At 44.0% G+C, this 17,116-nt stretch overlaps 1 protein-coding gene across 2 annotated transcripts in view; it reads left to right on the top strand.

Annotated features, from left to right (window-relative positions):
- The window catches only part of GCLC (glutamate-cysteine ligase catalytic subunit), a 40,193-nt gene extending 29,201 nt beyond the window's left edge, over positions 1-10,992 (top strand). Inside the window, exons 7-16 of one of the 2 annotated variants that reach the window (XM_057698903.1) lie at positions 147-221; positions 682-798; positions 1,913-2,051; positions 2,487-2,599; positions 3,087-3,179; positions 3,458-3,562; positions 7,973-8,054; positions 8,131-8,234; positions 8,318-8,438; positions 9,468-10,992. In XM_057698903.1, coding sequence (XP_057554886.1) covers positions 147-221; positions 682-798; positions 1,913-2,051; positions 2,487-2,599; positions 3,087-3,179; positions 3,458-3,562; positions 7,973-8,054; positions 8,131-8,234; positions 8,318-8,438; positions 9,468-9,679 — 1,161 coding nt within the window. In that variant the 3' untranslated portion in view covers positions 9,680-10,992. The remainder of the gene's footprint in view (positions 1-146; positions 222-681; positions 799-1,912; positions 2,052-2,486; positions 2,600-3,086; positions 3,180-3,457; positions 3,563-7,972; positions 8,055-8,130; positions 8,235-8,317; positions 8,439-9,467) is intronic. The other variant, XM_057698904.1, reaches the window with a different exon arrangement.
- The last annotated feature ends 6,124 nt before the right edge of the window (positions 10,993-17,116 follow it).

Genomic DNA, 17,116 nt, shown 5'->3' with positions numbered 1-17,116 from the left:
AAAACAAAACTCCGGTGTTCAGCGTTGTCATCAGTGGAATGACCATCACATGCCATGACCAACCACCTTCCTTCTCAGACTTGGTTCCTTGGGGAGGATGGTAATGATTTTGTGTTGTTGTTTAGTAACTTGCAACTCTTAAACAGGTAACGTTCCAAGCCTGCAGCATATCTGAGGCCAGATACCTTTATGATCAGTTGGCTACTATCTGCCCAATTGTCGTAAGTAGAAATCACACCTAGTTTTAACTACTTCTTTGTATAAGATAAAGACTGCACGTGCAGAATTGCTGACCGTGTGCTACTTAAGTCCAGTTAAGACTTCATTTAAGATTGAACTAACGTGAATAGTATGCACACTTAGAGCTAATGGATAAGAGTCTAAGCTGTAGAGTTTGCCATTGCCAGTAAGGCATTTATGTGTTAAAGTGTCAAGCTCGAATTTTCCCTCCTATTTTGCCTGTCCTCGCTATAGAGAGGATGATTCAAATGAATCAGAGGCAAGGATTGGAGTCACTTCTGGTGTATTTCGCCATGAGAAGGCAGGCATGGTAGATGTGGTAGAACTGTGTAGGGGTTACATAAACTGATTCTTCCAGACCAGAGGTAACTGCATGGAGCTTTTTTTCAGCATGTAAACGACACTTTGGACTTGTAGGTGCTGACTTCTGTTTGTTTTTAGATGGCTTTGAGCGCTGCGTCTCCTTTTTACCGAGGCTATGTGTCAGACATTGATTGTCGCTGGGGCGTGATTTCTGCATCTGTAGATGATAGAACTCGGGAGGAGAGAGGACTGGAGGTGGGAGTGATTTTCCTTAATTGCCCTTTAAATCCAGCAGGTAAAATGGAGGTGTTGTCAACTCCTCTCAGTTTTGAAGTCACCCTTAAATTTTTATCTTGAATGGGTTAGTCACACATGGGAAGAAGCTGACAGGTTATCCACCTGTCTCCTTTGGCTTCACAGTGTGTGTTTGGGGTGAGAATGTGGGAAATGTGGTTTGGTTGTTGGGGGGAGATGTCAAGTTAATTTTCATCATTTGTAGAAATCAGTATGTGTTTTACCTTCTAAAATTAGTAGTACAATTTTTCTATATTTTGGGAGTCAGTGCTGATGGCTGTTTTTACCAGAAAGCTTTTTGGCGCTACATGAGTGCTTTGTCTACGGTGCTCTCTGCTGTGGAAAGTGTAATCTGTTGTCAGATTTTTTTGCCCCTTATAAAGGGTTAGGTTTGCCTAATAAGGGTAGGTTTGTGCCTCTTGTTTGCATGTTGAACTGCATCTCTCCAACCAAGACTGTGCATCAGGACCACCTGTAAATATCTTTAAAAATAGGTACCCAGGCCCATCCTAGACCCAGTGAGTAAGTATGTCCAGAACTGGGACCTAGATATACATATTATCAAAGGAGCCCTCACAGGTGATTCTGATGTTCTCAACCAGGGCTGCACTACTGCTGCTCTGCTCTTCATGTAATTGTTCATAAATTGTTGAACATGCTTTCTAAGTAGAAATAAACTTTAAAGCAAAAATCACTTTAATAACTTTGTTTTACATTATAGTTTTATAGTTTTGCTTTCAACATTGGCATTTTCCTAGCTTAATAAGAATGAAGGTGATCCACTTTAAAAAAAAAAGAAAGAAAGAAATATATATGTATTTAAGTCATATCAGAAAACAGACTACTTAAATTGCCTCCAGATTTTTTTTAAATATAATTTTTCCTAATACTTTTCAGGATTAACTAGCTTTTTTCTTTTTCTTTTTTTTTTTTTTTTTTTGGATCTCATGTTCAGATTGGACAGTTTTATGTAATTATATATATAGTATATAACCTTTTAGTATAATTATTTGGGACATTAGTTTACTTCCACATCACTTTATATGGCATTCATTTGTATTTTTTTCAATTTTAGCCACTGAAGAACAACCACTATAGGATCAGTAAGTCCCGATACGATTCAATAGACAGTTACTTATCTGAGTGTGGTGAGAAATATAATGACATTGACCTGACAAAAGACAAAGGAATTTATGAACAGCTGTTGCAGGAAGGTGAGCCTCTCTTCCTTTTGTCTAGATTTGATTGTAAGCCTTCAGTTCTTCAAAGCTCTTTTAAACTCCTCTGCTGACTCCTGGTCTGGCTTCTATTTTTAGTGTGAAGTCTCTTAACTTTTCTTATGAGGCTGCTTGTTCCTAAAGTTTCAAGTTCCAAACACTTGTGAGATCTTGACTTTTAGCAAAAGGAACTGACTTTGGAGGTCTGTCCCTCAGTCCACCACAATGCCCCCGAGGGCATTGTGTAAGGGATGAACACAGCTCCGACACCAGGGTCCATAGGATAAAATCCCAGGTGACACAAGAATCCTGCACAACCCAGCCATTTCCTAAGCTTCTAGATGCCCTCTCTTCAGACTTCCCACGCTGTCCTGCCATCGTCCTGGGCGTGGAGAACAGCTCTGAAGTGAGTGGTGTGGCCTCTCTCTGCAGGCATCGATCACCTCCTGGCCCAGCACGTGGCTCATCTCTTCATTAGAGACCCGCTGACTCTGTTTGAAGAGAAAATCCACCTGGACGATGCCAATGAGTCCGACCATTTCGAGGTATCTGCTCCATTTTGAATGCATTTCACTTCACTAACCAGGGTGGAGGCAGCTGTCTGGAGGAGTGAGGAGTCGGTGACAGTAGAAGCCTCCTATGACCTTCACAACCCAGTGCAGCAAAGATTTTAAATTGGATCAAGTACCCTTATTTTATGATTCTCACTCTCTGGTCCTGAATTTTTCATTCAGTATTTTCTCTTGCATTCATGATAATGAAAACGTCAGATGCGCTACACAGAAAAATAACATGACCACTTCTTTCAGGACTGCTGATGGGTCACCTAACTGCCGTTAAGCACTTGCTGTGTTGTTTCCCTAGCAGGTCACGCCCCACGAAAATGTTAAATTCTACCTTTTTGTGTTTGTAAATCAAAGGGTATTTGGTATGGACAGTAAACAGTCTGCTTCACGTATTAAACATCAAATCAGCTTAACACCTTCCTGGACGTGTGGAAGATTGGTTTTATTCTCTGATTTTTGATTACAGAATATTCAGTCCACAAATTGGCAGACAATGCGATTTAAGCCTCCTCCTCCAAACTCTGACATCGGGTGGAGAGTGGAATTCCGGCCCATGGAGGTACGCGGCCCCTCGGCAGGAACCCACTCGACGCACCTGTTCCCAACCACCCACCACCCACCCACACCCTTCCCAGAGGCTGGGGTTACTCAGAAGGCAGCACAAATCACGTGTGTGCGTGTTACACGCAGGCCTGGCAGCTCAGGAGGACTGAGAACAGATTGTGGGCAGAGGCTTCCAGACCCAGGTGGGGGGTTAGGAGATGCTTGGGAATGACCTGACCCTCCGGGAGGAGCTGTTTGCACACGGGGTCCCTAACGTCTCGGGCCCGTGTGCAGGTTCAGCTGACAGACTTCGAGAACTCCGCATATGTGGTGTTCGTGGTGCTGCTCACCAGGGTGATCCTGTCCTACAAACTGGACTTTCTCATCCCGCTATCGAAGGTGAGGACGGGTGTCGGCGGGGGAGGGGGGTCTGTAGGTTGTCATCCATTGCTCATTTATGTATAGTATTTGTTTCAACTCTGACCTGACTGAGGATTGTTCCTCCTTCTACCCTATGTTTTTTTCCTTTTAAACCTAAGCTTATGCTATAGATTTTGGTACCGTTTTGGTGGAAACTCCTGGAAAAAAGTGCTCCTTACTCAGCCCTATTGGAAGACATTTAGGGGTGCATTTGAATAATCTCTAGTTTCTAGAGGCTTTTGATTCAAGATGATGGCGGGAGGGAATCCCACAAATGGGTTTCATCCTGTCCAGTCCCGGGCTGATCACGATATTAGACTCAGGACAGAGGGACACGTAACTGCGGTAGTGCAGGGAGAGGAAACCAAACTGGAGAGGTTTCTGGAGAACGTAGATGGCGCTGCACTATTGGAAAAGCAAATCTGAATCAGCCTCAGCCCAACAGAAACCAAGAAAGAGCTTTCTGGAAGCAGTTTCCCAGCAGAGCCTTGCACCAGTTCCAGGCTGTGAGGCAGCAAAGCTGTGGGCCACGGGGCAGTAGCCAAGTGAGTATAGGGGCCTTTGGTTCCTGACCGGTGGGCCTCTTGGCACAGAGAGTGGCTGGGAAAGGCTGCTGGGCAGAGTGAGGGTCTGCCGGGACGCAGGGCCCGAGGGAAGAAAAGCAGAGCTCCCTGTCCCAGCAAGCACGGAAGGAGAAACAAAGCTGCGTGGCCCAGCATCTTCCCCCGAGATGCCTCCCCTACTCCTCCCTCCGCGAGGGGCTTCTCCAGCCTGCACCTCCCCCACCACACACACACACACACACACACACACACACACACACACACACACACACACACACACACACACACACACACCCACCCACCCCCGAAGGAAGTCTGGCTGTCAGGCCAACCCTGCCTGCCCACCACACCCAGGCCCAAGGTAGCCAGTGGGATTCTGTGGGCCCACGTCAGCTTTGTGGTACAGGCGCTGGGGAGATGAGCCCATGTAGGGGTTGTGTGAGCTGTCAGTCCAAGCCTTTGCTTATGAGTATAAATACACTTGACCCTTAGACAACATGGGGTTAGGGGCTCCGACCCTCACACAGTCAAAAAGCTGCATGTAACTCATAGACGGTTCCTCCACACCTGAGAATTCAGCCAGCAGCAGATCGTGCAACACTGTAGTATTTACTACTGGAAAAATCCTCGTGCAGGTGGACCCACATTGTTCCAGGGTCAGATACAGATGTCTCGAAGTCAGTAGAAAACTGAAAACTTTTCAAGGGAAGAGCCCGTGGGACTGCAGAGTATATTATCTATTACCCTCAGTGAAATACAGTTCATTTCTTTCTTTTTTTTTTTCTTTTTTCTGGTCGCATATGTGGGATCTTAGTTCCCTGCCCAGGGATCAAACCCTAACCCTCTGCAGTGGAATAGCAGAGTCTTAACCACTGCACCACCAGGGAAGTCCCCAAACACTGGTAATTTAGAAACTGGAAAGAATTTTTCAAAGAAATTCTCATTAGTGCTCTCAAATTCTAGAGAAGGGTCGCATCTTAAATACACAAGCCCTGTGGACCAAAGAACATTTGGAAAGTAGGAGTTCTCAGAAGCAAAGGACGCGGTTGCCACACTCAGTATGCTCACCCAGTAAGCAGGTGTGGTTGAAGATCAGGGTCTGATTTTAGGGGAACGAAACTGAGATTCATCCCAGCAGGATGGCAAAGAAACAAATTATGGAAAAAGCAAGAATTCTCTGGCAATTTCAGTTTTTGTGGAATAATTTAGAAGAAGAGAACGGTCTATGCAAAAGAGATTCACGTGAGATACAATGAAGAAAATAAGGAAATAGAATTTTCCCTGATTGAGAGTCCATTAAGGATGAGATAGAAATATTTAAAGAAGAGCCCAAGTCTAGAAATTCCTGAATTTCAAGGAGAAGATCAGTAGTCCAGACAGGAGAGGAAATTAGGATACCTAAACTCTCTGCCAAGAGGAGGAAGAAAAATCAATTGATATCATTTCTCATCTACAACAGTAAACACTAGTTTAGAGAGAGAATTTCCAAACTACTTGTCTAAAAGTAAGAAAAGCCAATAATAGTATAGAAATAGGATTTGTCACCTCTAATGTCCTAGCTAAAGGGGGCGGGAAAAAAAAACAAACTTCCTGGTGCCACAGAAGTGGGTCTGGGCCACAGGCATGATAAGACAGTATGGCCCAGAGAACGTTCAGTGGCAAAAATAAGATGAAAACAAATTTGAATAGACTAAATTCTCCTATTCGGAAGCTAAAATGGGTGATACAAAGTAGCAGGGTAATGGTACCTGTTGCTTGCACGAGATAGACTTAAAACAAGTGCAGATGCTGACAGTAAAGAGCTCTGTGATGAGCTTTTTAAAACAAATGCAGGAATGGCAGAGTCATAACAGACAAAATGTGAGGAGGTCTTAAATGAGATGCAGGAAGCAATTGTACACACTCTTTCAAGATAACATGAGAGCCGTGATTTTTTTTTTTTTTTTTTTTTTACCATAAGGTGTAGCAAACATTTCTCAGCATCATAAGAAGACTTTAAAGGCACTGTAGTACAGTGGGGTAAGATACGGCTTCCACGTGAGCACTCAATTCATAAATCACTTGCACTACTTACTAGTTTCTTCACCTTGGACAAGTTAATTGTCCTCTCAGAACCTCATTCGCAGATGTAGAACAGGGATGTGTGGGCTGTTGTAAGACCATGTGGGGTTTGTGGAGTAAGTCACTTAGCAGAGAACTTGGCCTGTTACTCAGTAACTGACAGGTCATATAATCAAAGAATGAGAAAGGCCAGAGGGGAATTAAATGACATAGTTAATAAGCTTGGTTGTGTCGCCTGTATCTCAAATCTCATACCATGGCACACCTTTTTGAATATGCCCTGAGGAATAATAACAAAAATTAATTAAGGAAAATTTTCACTTCTCAAGAGTAGATACCATACAGATACGTTCTCACCAAAATTCAGTAAGAAAATGTTAAGGAAAAATTTAACTATTGGAAATTTTAACTCATTTTCCTAATAGGTTCCGGATTAAGTCAAAACTAGAATTATAGATGCAAACTAGTATATAGAGAGAGTGGATAAACAATAAAGTCTTAGTGGATAGCACAGGGAACTGTATTCAGTATGCTGCAATAAACTAGAATGAAGAGAATATGAAACAATATATGTATAAGTCACTTTGCTGTACAGCAGAAATTAACACAACATTGTAAATCAACTCTACTTAAGTAAAATTAAAAAAAAAAACAAACAAACAATTATAGATTGAATAGGAAAGTGATGCAAGCAGAGCTGGCCCCTGGGGGAGAACCATAGCTTTCAACCCTGTAACAGAAAGAGTAAAAATAAACCTAAGTAGTTAAATTTAGAACCTAAAGAGCTATAAAATTACAGCTTTTTAAGAGGAATTCATAAAAGCAGAAATTAAAACCAGTGATCTGTGTGAATAAGAAAAATACAAACGTTAGGAGAAATGAAGCCAGACGTTCCTAGCCATGATAGAATTTTAGATTGTTTGTGTTCCTGTAAGTGTCTAGATTGATCCGAACGTCATTTGTGCCTTAAAAGAAAAGAAAGAAAGAAATAACAATAGGAATCAGTGAGCACGAGGGGCAAAGCTAAGTAATGGAAGGTTTCGTACCGACCATTCCCCTTCAGCATGACCTCTGACTGTGTCTGCTTTGTATGCAGAGTCCCCTAGGATTTCACTGTAGAAATAAGGGACTACTAATAAAACGTTTTAAAAGCTCTACGTTGAGGGTCTTAAGAAGTCATTGGAGAAATGGAGAATTCACACATAGGGGTTGGGCGTCCTGAGGGAGTGGGCATGGCCGAGCCACAGGTGGGGACACAGCATCGGCGACCTGCCCTGGGAGGGGCCGCCTTATTCCAGATCCCACAGCCTGCCGCCTCCTGCCCTTTCCTCACCTGCGAGGCAGCAAAACCCCTGGCGCGGAGGGCACAGCCCTTAACTCCAGGCGGCAGCGGAGTGCGGCCGGGCTGTGAGGAGGCACCAGCCCCCTGCCCTCCCCCCGTAGGTTCATCCCAGGAGGTCCCGAGGGGCCCCCCAGTGCGGGCGGCCTACGTGAGTGTAAGTTTCGCATTGATTTTTAAGGTAAGCGTCTCAGAACTTGCCCCATTGTTATTAAAAAGCACATCCCAGTCTGGGGTTGAGGGTCACAGCCCCACATGACAGCGCAGAGTCCGATCTGGCCGCCAGCAAGTGCTGGGGGGTGGTCTTCACAGGTGGGTCCAGACCCGAGGTGAGCGAGGCGCTGCAGCAGCCCGACCCACGTGGGAGCAGGAGTGTCCTGACTTGGGGGAAGTTCTGACTTGGCCTCGATCGTTTTCCTCCTCCAGGTTGACGAGAACATGAAAGTAGCACAGAAGCGAGATGCCGTCCTGCGGGGATTGTTTTATTTCCGAAAAGATATTTGCAAAGGTACTACCTTCTCTCGCATTTCTGGGGTCCCTGTGGGCCACACAGGCCGCTGACGCCCTCTGCACCCCTGCGGCAGGTGGCAACGCCATGGTGGACGGCCGCGGCAAGGCCACGGGCAGCGCCGAGCCGGCGGCTGAGGAGTACTCGCTCATGACCATTGATGCCATTGTCAACGGCAAGGTAGGGCCGTCCCAGCCCCCCGCCCCCCCTCCCCCACCCGCACCCCCGGGGAGTGGGCTGAGGGCGCACCCTGCTTCTTGCAGGAAGGCGTGTTCCCCGGGCTGATCCCCATCCTGAACTCTTACCTGGAAAACATGGAAGTGGACGTGGACACCAGATGCAGTATTCTGAACTACCTGAAGCTGATTAAGAAGAGAGCATCCGGTATGGCATCCTTTGCTTTGCTTTTCTGAAAATCTAACGGAGGCAGAACCTCACAATCTTACAATATTCAGTTTTTAAGGCAGTCTTAAAGTATACGATACCCTAAATCAGTGCACTTTTCCACATTGTACCATCTTTGTGATTGGATACATCTTGTAACCTTTGACAGTCACAGTTTAATTAGCAGCGCTTTTTTTCTTAGTGGTTCATGCAGTAGTGTTGCATCTTTAAGCCAGTGGCATCTTCAGGAACAAAATACAGTATCTGGATTGCCCGCTCCTCATTTGTGCCCAGCTGTGTGTGTGGTGCAGCACCCTGGGCTCTTTTTCCAGTGAGTCTGAGCCAGTCCACAGGTTAGCTAAGCACATAGCTAGGATGCTGGCCTTCCAGCCTGCCTCCCTACAGGGGCGCCCCAGAACCCCACTTTCTCAGCTTTGAGTTCATGGTGGCTGGGGAGCTGTCAGCGGTGACTAAAAGGACAGTAGCAGTGGAATCTGTATTTCACTTGAGGCTTCTATAAAGTTTCCAGAGACACAAAAGGATACACCCCCCAGATGCTGTATCTGCCAGTTTCTCTCTTCGTGCATCTACTTTGCGTTGTTCTTTCTGCCTCTTTGATCAGGTGGCTCTGGGGAACGCGGGGGCCTCCTGTCCCAGGGCAGTCTCGTGACACCAGCATGGGCAGGCTTGGCCAGATGGGAGGACTCGGGCTCTAGTCCACACTCGTGGGCTCCCGTGTCTTAGAGCCGGCAGCATCACCACGAGGGTGGCATCAGACAGGTCCCATAGCAGCAGGATGTGTGTGTTCTCGCTGCCTGCCTGCAGCGTGAAACCCTTCCCCCGGAGGAATTCTTCAAACATTACGGCAAACAGCTCATTCCCGGCTCCTGCCGTGTGGCTACACCAAAACGCCGCGCTGATTCTTCTTTGGGATTATGTTATATCAGCCACTAAATATCAACTTGTGAAAGAAAAAAAAAACAAAACTACCATTAAATTGTAAAAACCAAAAAAAAATTTTTTTTCCAGGAGAATTAATGACAGTTGCCAGATGGATGAGGGAATTTATTGCAAACCATCCTGACTACAAGCAAGACAGTGTAATAACAGACGAGATGAACTACAGCCTTCTTTTAAAGTGTAACCAAATCGCAAATGAATTATGTGAATGCCCGGAGTTACTTGGACCAGCATTTAGGAAAGTAAAGTACAGTGGAAGTAAAACTGACTCTCCCAACTAGACGTCCTACAGAAGGAGAAGTGCTTCACCGCGTTAGTGAAGGACTGACTGCAGGATCAGCCCATGTGCGTGGTGTGAAGACCAGATAATAGCCCTGCACTGTTTCCTGGGCCGCTTGGCAGAAGTGGGTTTAGGCAGATCTAGAGTTTATACAGTGTACATGTACATAGTAAAGTATTTTTATGATTAACAATGTATTTTAATAACACTGTATCTAAAGTCATTGTGAGCTGCCTTGTATATTTTTCAATTCTGACTCTGGAGCAACTAGTGTGGAAGCAGTTTTGTAAATGTAACTTACTGGTAACTGTACTATATCTGCATTCCAGAGTTTAAAATGTTTACTGTAAATTTGGGGTTTTTTTAAAAAGACTTTACTTGGGACGTGATTCGCTGAAATCTATCACTTCACCTTAAAAACAGCTTGTCCCGCTAATTTTCTTTGATTCATCCCCTTTGGCATAAACATAAAATCACTCTTGAATCCACCAGAGTGCTTCAAGGGGAAGCTTGGATTTCTGGCACCTTATCTATGACGATTCTTTCATAACTGGAATAGCTAACTTCTTGGCAACCCTGTCCCAAGCTTTTCCCACTAAACAGAATCCACTGAGCTGATGGTACTTTTTGTCAACATTTGCTAATTTGGGCATTAAGTTTAAAGACAACTCTGGAGGAAGAAAGACCCTTGAGTTCACATGTAGTGATGATTGGGGGTGATTTTTTTTTTTAATGGAAAACAGGGGGAGAATTGTTTTTCTCCATGCATATGCCAAGAGTAATGGCAGAAATGCCACCAGCTCTTCTGTTTGTGGTCCCATGTATTCGGATTGCTGCTGTCCACTCCAATTTTCAAATCAAACACAGTTGAAGTTTTTGTTTTCTTACTTTTTCTCTAGTTTCCAGGAAGTATATTACAGACATACTTCTAAAAGCCATTCATTCTCGATTTTACCTGGGGAATATTCTACATACTACTTACCTTCTCTGTGAAACTCATAAATAAATCATGGTATGCACTAAGTTTTGTGAATCAGGACCCTGAATGTTTAATTGTAAATAATTTGTTTTACACAATTGTTAGAGCTTTTTGTTGAAGTTTTTTCCCCCAATTAATTAGAAATCTTAACTGCTTCTGAAATAACTATGTATAGTAGATTATGCAAACCTTTACAGGCATAAATATTTAAACTGTCATGCTAGTTTTAAGAAATTGCCATAAATCTAAGCCAGTTTATGTATAAATACTAGGGTTTGTGCTATATTTCATACATGCATTTTGGAGGATTAAAGACACCTGTTTTTCCTTTTCAACTTGCTTGTGTAAATTCAGGTTGTAAAAAGGCCGTAAAATGTTTGTAGTATGAGGAAATAAAAGAATGGGATTGGCATTGTGAAAACTCTTTAATGTGTGAGTTCTGCAACTAAACAGATGGTGGTGAGGGCTGTTTTTTTAAAATTAGCCCAGATATGCCAGGAAATGATTTCATCATTGTGGTCTTCAGCTCTTTTTTAGAAAGAAGCATAGCAATGAAAACAGATGCCTCACCTCCCTAGTAGCTGCCAGCCCTGTCGGGAGGGGAGAAATGACCACTGGAGGTGAATTTTTCTTTTACTTCAGACTGTCGCCGTGCTGAGTCAGTGGTGATGTGGGCACACCGTGCCTCTTACTGCAGTGCACCTCTGGCTCCGTGGGCCTGAGATGGGGGCCCACATTCCTGCATTTCTGAGGAGCCCCCAGGTAATGCTGATGCTGCTGGGGTGGGGGCCACGTCAAGTAACAAGGACTTAGATCACTTCTGTACCTCAGACACAAATCAATTCTAAGTCTCAGATAACCACTGGTCTTTAATTCTAATGTGTGTATCTGAAAAGCAAACAACAGCACCCTATCTATATCCAAGACAGACAGACAGTACCACCTTTCATAAGCTTTCTCGCCTGAATACAGCGAAGGGTTCAGGGCTTTAGGAATAGCACGGTAAACAGTGAGATAAGCAAAGGGGGCCTTTTCCTTGGTGGAAATAGCTGTGGCTAAGCCCAGACCCTCACTTAGAACACAACTGGCCCTCACTTAATCTACCCAGTCTCCTGGGTTAACAGGAAGTTTCCTCCTGGTCCCAGGCTGCTCCTGCCCCTGCCACCTGGCTCCTTCCTGAGGCTGTTTGTGAGCCTTTTGTCCCTCAGTGGAGGGAGCTGGCCTTGGCCCCTGCCTTCTAAACCACCGCCTACACAAAAGTTAACTAAGAGTGGAAAGTGTGGAAACCCAGGCGTGGTGGTGAGAGGCCATGTCTCAGGAGGTTTCTTGGGGACCTTGCAGACAGAAAATGTGACAGCATCCTTGAAGCAGCTGGTGGTCTCTGACGTGGGGGAAGGGATATGGGATGTGTGCCTGGGATACCCAGATGTCAAGGCTCTCTGCTGGGAAGGGACTGTACATAGGCTACTTAACTGCAAGGTTCTTAGAGCTGCTGCTAATAAACTTTCCATTTAGGTTAAGCCTCCCCCTGCTTTTCCCTGAAGATAAGCCACTGAGATCTACCAGCTGCTCTCTCCTCTCCATTATGCTTTTGTGTAAATATTTAACATTGCCTGTAAACACTACTGGACACACATGCCGAGTGATATTTAGGAAAGTGTAAGTTGGGAATTCATGAGGTCTGGCTGGACTGGACATAAGGAGGCCTTGATGGGTGACCTTGGCCGAGAAAGATGCACTCCTCAGACTATTTGCATTTTCTTGGTGAGTGGAGGCTGAAATTGGCTGGATAGTCCCTAAAGCCCCCTTCATTCTTAACATTTTATGAAATGAAACATTATAAAGTTTAAGTATGGAAGATGCATTAAGAGCAACGGTGCCTCCATCTTTGATTTCAAACCACATTTCAAAGCTGTGGTAATCAAATCAGTATGGAACTGGTATAAAAGCAGATCAATGGAACAGAATAGAGAGCCCAGAAATAAACTCACATATATTTGGCCAATTAATTTACAACAAAAGAGCCAATATACAATGGGGAAAGGACAGTCTCTTCAATAAATGGTGTTAGGAAAACTAGACAACCACATGCAAAAGAATGAAATTAGACTACGATCAGTATTAACACCATACACAAAAATTAACTCAAAATGGGTTAAAGATCTGAATGTAAGACCTGAAACCACAGACTCCTAGAAGAAAACAGGTGTTAAGCTTCTTGACATAGGTCTTGATGATGATTTTTTGAATCTAACCCCAAAAGCAGCAAAACTAAACAAGTAGGACTACATCAAACTAAAAAAAAAAAAAACCCTGCATAGCAAAGAAAACCTTCAAAAAAATGAAATGGCAACCTACCAAATGGGAGAAAATACTTGCAAATCCTGTACTGATAAAGGGGTTAATATCCAAAATACATTAAAGAAGTCATACAATTCAGCCAAAGAAAACAAAAACAAACAACAAAAAACATTAAAAAACGGGCACAGGACATTTTCCGTGGATTTCCCATTTTATCTACCCACTGCTGCCCTGAAAGATGCCCTGGGTACCCCGTCCGCATCAGCACCTCCCTCCGAGGACCCAAGGCTTCGCAGAGGGAGCCAGGAAGCCTGACCATCTGCAGCCTCATCCTCTAGAGAAACTCCTCTGACCCCCTCCCCCCACCCGCTCCCGCCCGCCGCCGCCGAGCTCCAAAGGGCCGGGCGGTCCCCGCCCCGCTCCCCGGCTCCCGGGGTCCTGAGTGGCTGCAAGACGAGGGCGCGGAGTGGGTGGTGGGTGGGCTGCGTCCCTGTTAGCGCTCCAGGTTCCCGTGCGCACCAGCTCACCGGCGGCGGCTTCCGGGCCGCAGGTCCGGGAGGGATCTTTACGTGCCGGGGGCTGACCTCTGAAGTCCCCTCGCTGCGTCTCCGCTTCGTGTCCCCTCTGTCGGCGGGCGAGGCTCCGCAAGCCAGGGCGGCCCGGCTCCCGCGACTTTCGCTTTCGCTTTCGCTTTCGCTTCCCCAGCCGGTGCCCGGTTGTGGGCCCGGCGGCCGGCAGGGGGCGCGCGACACTGCTATTGGCACAGAAAAAGGTATTTTTTTGCACGCAGATCATCTTTAGCGTCTCTAGATGGATGTGTAATAACACCAAGCTTTCCTCCTTTATCTTGTTTGTGTAACCTATGAAATGAACGTATGACCAAAGTAAGGATGCTAGCAATAATTAGTGAGGACCGTATGCTCCAATGTTATCAAGATTGCTCTACAATATTGAAAGAGTTGCTGTTTGACAGGCACCTCATGTAGGAAGAGATGTCAAGACGAAAGCAGAACCCAGTCTCTTTGGAAGGAAAATAATTAGTACGTTTACTTTTTCAGGGTCAACTTGTTTTTCTATAAGAATGGATTATTAGCAGAATAACTGCTAAAAGATTTTATTATTTGTTTTGAATAAAGCAAACACTATTCCAGGCACACACCTGGAATCACAGGGCAGTTGACTAGTAGAAAACCAAAGTGGAATTTTTGAAAAATAACCTGGCTAATATCGATATTGGATAAAGCACAATAAACACAAGGCCTAGATCAAAAAAGAAAGAAAACTAGAACTCTTTCTACATACAGTATTCATGGACAGGTCTATGAGAATTCCAGATGTTGTCTCTGTGACTGCTCAATGGCAAACATTCTGGTTCCTATTAAGAAGCACTGTGTTAACTTGTCATAAAACACAGATTGGTTGAGTCAAAGAGTGAGATTCAGAAGTTGAAGAAGGCCTGTCAACTGACTTAGATTGCACCATGGTGTAGACTGGTTCCATCCAAAGTTCCTAATGGAGGACATCGCTGAGATCTCCCCAGAAAGTATCCTACCAAGCCTGCTGAGGGCTAATATGGCCTGGAAATGGCACCGTCTTCTGTGAAGGATATATGTCTTCCATGGTAAGAAGAAATTGAACCTGTTGATCCATTTCTTGTTATAAATATTTTTTCCTTAAATAAAGGAACCACTGACCTGCTTCTCACTTTAGGTTCCAGATTAGTGCTGATAGCATCTGAAAACTATAGAGAATATATCGAGACTACTTGGACAAGAGAGAGATTCTATGCTAACTAGCTTGCAGATAGCAAAGAGCCCATTATTCTCAGATGTATTGCAACCATTCAGGCTTCCTATACCTCAGTCCTATTCTGTTACAACTGGTGGGACTCAAGACATCCTATGATGATACAGACTTCAACCTGTTCAATGAAAGTCTGTGCATCTGATGTCACTTGTTTGTTCCCAAGAATATCGATAATACATAGAAGCAAGCATATGGTCTTATGCATCGAGAGCAGAGGCTAGAACTTCTGCACTGATAACCACTTTCTTCCAGAAACCAAATTAACTGCCTTTTCCTCAGGAAATAAGCTCTCATTTGAGAGTTCTCTTCCACAGTAGGAGTTGAGCAGGATTGCTTCTCCTGCTTTCAGTGAAGAAGCTCAGCCTCAACATCACCTGTTGGAGTGATGGTTTGGTGACAGTTGCTGCATTGTTTTACCTGAACTGTCCTTATATTTCATTAGCACTGAGAAAAGTTGGTTTATAATATGGAAAGCAGCACATTTCTGTTACTCATAAATGTATGCAACACAGAGAACTTAGGTTGTAGTCCTTGGCCCATTCTTTTTAAAAAGAAAATTGTATAATTTGTAAATTGTATGTCAGACTTATATGAACTGTATTTCAGTATGTTCTTGATATTAAATTACTTTTCTTTGCCATTCTTTTTATCCTATCATCTAAGGTGAACCTTCACTTGGCTTTCCAGATTGTCACATGTCCCAACTAGTGAATTCTGAGTAAATGACAAGGGTGAGTCAAAAATCATCTGCACTCCGGTTATATTAAAACTTCTGTTGGCCACCCTGTCTTAGCAGCACTTTCCATTCGAGGCTGCTGTCTCCCCAGTCACTGCTGTGCAGGTGTGAACATGTTACATCCATTCATTTGTAACTGCGATGCGACCAAAAATGGATGCCCCACTTGTGATTTGCATGAAAGAAGAGCAGCATGCAGTGATTCATTTTTTGTGTTCTGAGGGTGTGCACATCTGCACACTTCTGCCCACACTGTTGACACTGCGAAAACTTCGTTTTGAGTTGTTGAAGCATCCTCCCTAGAGTCCCGATCTTGCGCCATCAGACTTTCACCTGTTTGATCCCCTGAAAGCAGCCCTACGAGGACAAAGATTCACCTCTGATGAAGAAGTGAAGACAGCAGCGCATTCGTGGCTCACAGCTAAGCCTAAGATATTTTCAATGAGGGAATGTGAAAGCTTGTTGACAGATGAACAAAGTGTATTGAAAAGCAAGCAGATTGTATCGAAAAATGATATATTTGTCTTTTCTAAAAGTTAATTACAATAAATTCTACAGCCAGAGTGTGGATATTTTTTGACTCATCCTCATATGATTTTCTATTTGTCAAATAAAACATACTTTCCCAGTGACAACTGCAACTACCAATAGTACTGAATTCACTGGGGTCCTGGGGACATAGATTCCTCTCAAATACAGGGACCATGGTGACTTCTCCTCAACCTCTACCTCTCCAAGGAATTTTGAACTTTCCACATGAATTTTGAACTTTCCACACTTTTCTTCCAAAGTAAATGAGATACTATTTTGATTCTCTTTTGCAGTGTTTAAACCTGCACTACATTATGCTGAGAAATCTGAAATAATAAGCGAGACCAATGGATTGGATTTAGGAACGTTAAGGCCGCTGTTATCTTCAGTAAGAAGGAGACTTGGACAGGAGCTCTGGTGTCGTTACATAAGATCCATGCAAATGTTGTCATTTCCAGAGGACAGTGACAGTGAAGATGAGGGGAAACTTGGAGGAACTGGAATTGTGACACTGCAGCTGCCTCAGTTTATATAAAATGCTGTCACTCCCTGAAACGGGCCTCTTATGATTCACACTTTCATGAAAAAAAGTGAAAAAATTGTTTTAATCTAAAGACACTGGTCACTTCAGAAATTGCATGTAAATTGTTATAAAGTAATAGCTGAGCTTGGAATCACAAATAACTTGGTTCAGTCTTGATTCGATTCACCAGACTTGCATCCTGGCAAAAGTTGTTCATCTCCACCATTTCATTCTCTCCATCTGTGGGTACTTCAATCACTGAGATGATGTGAGAAGTAAATAAAAAGATGATGTATAGATAGCCCTTGTATAATCCTGGGTAAAATGTAAAAAGCTCAAAAATTCCTCAATAGATTTTAGTCATTTTTACGGTAGTGTGATTGATGAGGAAATTGAAACTTCCTCTCCTCTATCTTGCAAAGGCCTGCTCGCCACCCTCAGTTAAACAGTGAAATGAATTACTAAGAGTGATCAGATAAGGGAAGACTGTCTCGCTCTCAGGCACCCACCCCAAGCCTTTGTTTGAGACCCTTTGCACATAGACTTGTTAAGTGACCATAAA

The sequence above is a fragment of the Hippopotamus amphibius genome, chromosome 11 (genome assembly GCF_030028045.1).
Source record: "Hippopotamus amphibius kiboko isolate mHipAmp2 chromosome 11, mHipAmp2.hap2, whole genome shotgun sequence".
Lineage (NCBI taxonomy): Eukaryota > Metazoa > Chordata > Mammalia > Artiodactyla > Hippopotamidae > Hippopotamus > Hippopotamus amphibius.
The sequence above is the reverse complement of the archived record's forward strand: the minus strand, read 5'-3'. Positions and strand labels throughout refer to the sequence as shown.